The sequence below is a fragment of the Propithecus coquereli genome, unplaced genomic scaffold, assembly GCF_000956105.1.
Source record: "Propithecus coquereli isolate 6110/MARCELLA unplaced genomic scaffold, Pcoq_1.0 Scaffold142, whole genome shotgun sequence".
In the NCBI taxonomy this organism is placed as follows: domain Eukaryota; kingdom Metazoa; phylum Chordata; class Mammalia; order Primates; family Indriidae; genus Propithecus; species Propithecus coquereli.
In genome coordinates, this window is record NW_012138525.1 from 1,462,150 (window position 1) to 1,468,328 (window position 6,179).

General features: G+C 35.8%; 1 protein-coding gene across 1 annotated transcript in view; it reads left to right on the forward strand.

The window, feature by feature from the left end:
- Window positions 1-6,179, forward strand: part of SETX (senataxin) — an 86,156-nt gene that overhangs the window by 9,830 nt on the left and 70,147 nt on the right. The window contains exons 2-3 of the mRNA XM_012639832.1: window positions 4,044-4,227; window positions 5,227-5,437. Coding sequence (XP_012495286.1) covers window positions 4,051-4,227; window positions 5,227-5,437 — 388 coding nt within the window. The 5' untranslated portion in view covers window positions 4,044-4,050. The remainder of the gene's footprint in view (window positions 1-4,043; window positions 4,228-5,226; window positions 5,438-6,179) is intronic.

Consider the following 6,179-nt stretch of genomic DNA (forward strand, 5'->3'; position numbering starts at 1 on the left):
TAGACAATTTTTTAAAAAATAATTTATTTTAGAAACTGACATTATGCCACAAAAGCCTTACAGTAAAGCATAATTTCTGTAGAGATGTTAAATTGATTTCCCATTAGCAAAGATTATGTACTCTGAATTTTAGGGCAATACTCATTGAAAAATCTCACACTGTCGGATTTCCATACCCAGGTATTCAGTGACTTTGCTTAGGTTTCTTAACCCTCTATTGTCCCTTTTTTTCCCTGAAAGGAGATTTTTTTGACAGCTTTTCTAATTGCCCCTCCCATGAATTTTAATAGCACCAATGTACTATGTATTTCTTTACTGTGTATCTGGGCTTTATACATGAAAAGAGTAGGAATTTTTCATGTTCCACTAACTAGTTTTCATCCCCTTTAGAGGGCTTTCACTCCTGATGAAAATGCATGGGTTAGATCCATTCAAGTTTATGAAATGAACTTCGTTAAGTTTGTAGTTGGTTTTGTCATCCCTGCCATCCCCCCACCCCCTTAGGTTGATATTTTACCTCCCTTGGATAGTTAGAATCAAGTTTCTGAAAATAGGTCTGTTGGATAATTTTCTGGCCAATTCCCAATATGAAACAACACTGGATTCTCCTTGGGTGTGGTTTTCTTCTTTTTGATGCAGACTGACAGATAATTATTTAGATAATACTTAATGTGGGTTTGTCTGATTTTTTTTTTTCATGAATGGTCTGGGGTCATGGGTTTTTAGAAAGGGTGTTTTTCAAACCACAGAGTTCAGATTATCTCCTTATTGCATTATGTCAGGGGTGTGTCAACATGGCTTATCCCTGGTAAGGCTATGTTTGCCAGGGTCTCCATGCTTCTTCGTTTTCCAGACTCTTCTTTGGAGGTGATTCACTAAGTTAAGCCCGCACTGTGCTTGGGGATTGTGGTTAAGCTTCACCTTCTGAAACAGGGAGTATCTATATATCTTATTTGGAATTCCATATATGGCCAATACCATAATACTAGGAGGTTAACAATTTGAGGAAGCTGTTTTTTTTTTCCGGTGATCTGATTCAACGTGGAAAGTGAACTTAAGAAAATTATAAGAATAGAAAGTGAAACTCCACAGAGATTTCTCAAACATCAGTTCTTTTATGCATGATTTTTGGCAGGTAACAGATTACAGTCAATTTAAACTTTAAAAACTTAAGGGACTGAAGTGCAAATAAAATATGTACTTTAAAGGAAGATCTGTCCCTTCTCTCCCGTTTTTTCAGTCATTTATATCAGTATGGATTCATATATGTTTATTTTATACTTTGGGTTATAATCCAATATTACGTTATTTATTTTGTTCAAATTGTTTCAGCTTTAGCCACAGGGAGCTATTCTAGGTTGACTCTCTGGCACAGTAAGATCCTCTAGACCTACTTTGCATTTTCCCTGCCCCAGCCTATTTATTTGTTCAATGAATTATCAATGAAGACATTTGCTTTTTATTTAGCCACAATATACTGTTTGCTAACAGCCTTCTGTTAGCTTTTTTTTCTTTCTTTCTTTTCTTTCCATTCTTTCCTTCTTTTTTTTTTTTTTTTTTTTTTTTGGCAGGATATTGCTCTGTTGCCTGCCTGAGTACAGTGGTGTCATCACAGCTCACTGCAACCTCAAACTCCTGGGCTCAAATGATCTTCCTGGCTCAGCCTTCTGAATAACTGGGACTACAGGTGTGCGCCACCACGCCCAGCTAATTTTTGTATTTCTTTCTAGAGATGAGGTCTTTTAGCTTTTAGATGTATTTAGTTATAGGGATAGGACTGTAGGATTTTAGCTTATTTTTATTATATCTTTTTAAAGCTGGAGACCTCTTTGGATTCCGGCTTCCATCCTATTCGCTAATCCTCTCAGTTTCATGCCATCTGCATTTCTGATAAACCCACCTTATAGGTCTTCATTCAAACCTTTGAACAGTTTCGTTCTTGGGATTTCCTCTTTCTTGTTACTATATTAGCTCACTTGCTGTCTTTGAGATTTCTAGGATTTGGAAGATTATTTCATTTTAAGCCTTTTACTTTTGAGTTTATACTGCAGAGGCTCTGATGGTATTATAAAAACAAAGTTGAAGAAGGTCAGAACTATAAGTATTAAACTTAGTAGCAATAAGTTAGCATTTGTAGCTATTAGAGTTTACAGTGCATTGAAGAGCAGTGAGTTATGGGCAGCAGTTCATACATAAGTATATGCAAGTTCATATAAGTGCTTTGTAAACAAGAGAAAGTCCTTCTCTGTGTCAACCTTAGTAACCAGATTCAAACAATATAATTAAATACTGAGTTTATTTGAGTGCCAAATTTGAGGATGGCCACTTGGGAGAACACAGACTCTAAAAGGTGGAGTTAGTGCTCCAAACTAGAAAGATGTTTGAGGGCCATTTATATAGGCAGTGTCTGGGGAAGCTTAATAAGATTTCAACATTTTCTATACGAGGTTAGTGTGTAGTTACAGCAATTTGATTGGTTATAGGCAGTGTTCCTTTTGGGAACGGTATATTTAACATTTCACATTATGTGTGTAGTAGTCTTGGGGTCTTTTACCTCAGGTGTCATCTGGTCTGAGCCAGTCACAAGAAAATAAGGACATTAACCTATAGCAAAAGGTCAGTGATTAAGAGGTCAAGCTCCATAACTATCTCCAAAGGTCAGTCTTCCTCAGGACCTAACAACTTTTATTTATTTATTTTGAGACAGGGTCTCGCCCTGTTGCCCAGGCACAGTGGCTTGATCATAGCTCATTGTAACCTTGAGCTCCTGGGGTCAAATGATTCTCCTTCATCGGCCACTTGAGTAGCTGGGACTATAGGCATGTGCCACCATGCCCAGCAATTTTTTTTTGGTAGGGATGGGATCTTCTTACGTTGCCCAGGCTGGTTTCAAAATCCTGAGCTTAGGTGTGAGCCACTGCGCCCAACCACTGACAACTTTCAGAAGTCTGGAATAGACTATCCATTTTTCTTTCACATCTATATGAGTTTTTGTTATTTGTACAAGTTAATATTTATGGATTTTTATGTTTCCAGAGATTTCTGAAACATGGCTTTTGGGAATGCAAAAGGATTCCTGAGCTTTTTCCTTTGACTCTAATGCATTTCTATGATACAACACTTCAAAATCTGTACTTTGGAAATGTTGATTAGGTCTATTTCTCTATGTATTATCCATAAGTACTACATAATTTTGAGCCTTCTCTGTAGCACAACTATATATTACTTTATTATTAGGGTTAAGGTGGGATGGGAATTCCTACGCAGGCTTGCAAAAGAATTCTCAACACAAAGATTAGGATATGAAGAAGTTATTTTATTTTCTCTGAGAGAGAGAAAGGGAGAGAGAGGGCAAAGAGGTACAGCACGTGAAGGAAGAAGGGGAAGTGCCGGCCAGGAGTAGAAGGAGCTGGAGGGTTTTATGGAGACAAAGAGAAAGGGGAAAAAAATGGTGGTTGCTGGTCGGCTGATAATAGAGCCTCTTCTATTGTTAGCCAACCAGCAACCACCGTTTTCACTGCTGGGTCTGGATTTCTTTGGCAAGGTGAATTTACACTTTCTTTCTGTCTTCTCAGCTCTTTTCAGATGCTGTGTAATGATCTCCGCAGGTGATCAGTTTGTGAGAGAGCTCATGTGATTAATCTTAAAGACAAGAGTTAAGGTACATGCCATTACTTAGAGACTGCAGGTTAGATAATTCATTTTTCCCTGTTAACTTATTAGCAAGGCCATCCTGTCACTTATGATGTTTATTACAAGTAGAGTGCTTTCATTTCTTAATATTTTTTATGTGTCAAAAGATTTTTTTTTAATCTTTCTGCACGCACAGCCTTGAATGAGCAAAGATAAAAGATTTTTAAGAGTGTTCACAGATTTGAGTTTAGTCAGTGATAAGCTAGCCAGCAGAATGTTCTGGCTATGGAGGAACATTTTAAGTTGAAGAACAGGGTCACAAGTAGGAAGTGTACCTCTTCTTCACACAGAATTGGCCTGAAGTGTTAATTTTTTCTTGAGTCTTTAGGTGTCATCTTTTCTGGCTGTAGGTGCAGAATGACCACATGTTGTTGGTGTACGCCAGGTGGTGTTTCCACCATTGACTTCTTAAAGTGCTATGTGTCTAAGACCCAATCCAGTGAATTTCAAACAGCTGATGAAGACCTCTGCTACTGCTTAGAGTGTGTGACTGAATACCACAAAGCAAGAGATGAAGTACCATTCTTGCATGAGGTAATTTATATTAGATGGGCAGTATTTTTCAGAGCTTGATAAATAGGAAGAGAATAAGTTTGAGCTCTGTGGAAGCATTTGCAGAAATGATGATATGATTTAAACTTTGAAGCCTAATATATCTCAAGTGCCTAACTCATTACCTGGTATATAGTAGGTACTGAGTAAATGCTTATCACTGATGGAATTGAATTGAAACCTAAAGCAGAATTTTATGATCTGTTGCATTTAGTCATTTTGGTATAAAATAATTTTATCAAATGGAGTCATGGGGTTGGTTATTTTACTCTTTTATGACAATATATTTGTCAGTGCTACATTCTTGAATCTGAATGACATGAGTTTTAATTGGTTAATAACTTTCCTTCTTTTTTGTTTTTTAATGGATAAATGGTATAAACCAAAGGGCAAGCATATTTTCTAGTCATAGTAACCAAAGTGAAAGATATAATTCTAAACATGTGGCTTTGAATATTTGGTTTATTACATTTATCTCAAGAAAAACAGAACACAGACCATAGAGACATGTACAATATGTAGAGGAGGAGGAAATTAGTTATGAATCTGTGTTGAGAAACTTGCGTTTTATAAAGTTTTCTAATTATGAAGCTATCCAGTGGCTTTATGCTAAACCTGCTGTTCTAAGGTAAGAACTATGGCTAGAACACAGAAGGGAAGGCACAGAAGGCCTGGCTCACAACTTTGACAAAAAGCTCCAGATTCTCATTTCCTTTTGAATAGTATAGTTGATAGGGATGTTAAGATAGTTATAGCAAAGCTCCGCAAGAAAAGTGTTTAAACATCTCATACTCTGTGTATTCAAACTCTTATCTCATAAAAGTGACCCTGATTAAGTAATTTTTCTTTAAATAAATCTAATATGTATAGTAGTTTAAATTTCTGAATATTTATACTTAGGAAAAGGCTTTCTAGAATGACCATCATATCCAGTGCATTATGTTGATATAAAGCACACTGCCCATTTTTCTTTTCTTTTAGGTTTTATGGGAATTAGAAACCTCACGTCTCATAAATCACTTCGAAAAATCCATGAAGGCAGAAATTGGAGAGGATGATGAATTATATATAGTAGACAACAATGGAGAGGCACAACTGTTTGACTTTACTGGCCAAGACTTTGAAAATAAGCTTCGAGTTCCTCTTCTTGAAATACTCAAATATCCTTACCTGCTTCTACACGAACGTGTTAGTGAGTATCTTTGGTGTTCCTCAAGTTATATCAGTTTTATTATTTTAAGATTGTAAGAATTTAGGTTTATCTATATTGAAAATTTGTGTGCTAAACATATTAAGGTACTGTTTCTCAATAGTACGGATCTCTTAAAATTAAAGGCATTTTCCTCCTCTATCAAATCTAATAAAATAACAATACCTTTAAGGGATCTAAAATCTAATTATAGTAACCAAAGTGAAAGATATAATTCTAAATATGTGACTTGGAATATTTGATTTATTACATTTATCTGATGAAAAACAGAACACAGACCATAGAGATATGTACAATATGTAGAGGAGGAGGAAATTAGTTATGAATCTGTGTTGAGAAACTTGCATTTTATAAAGTTTTCTAATTCTGAAGCTATCCGGTGGCTTTATGCTAAACCTGCTGTTCTAAGGTAAGAACTATGGCTAGAACACAGAAGGGAAGGCATAGAAGGAATTAGAAATTTATTCAAATTTTCCCAGTAGTTGCAAAATGTATTTTTGGCTGTATTGTTTAAATTAGAGTCCAGTCAGGGATCACACATTGCATTTGGTTCATAGTTCTTCCATCTCTATTAATTCAAAACAATCTACAGTTTACCCTTAAACAACATGGATTTAAATTATGCAGGTCCAATCATACTGGGGTCTTTCTTTCAACCAAATTTGGATCAAAAATACAATATTTGTGGATGCAAAACCCTGCATATACAAAGAACCAATTTTTT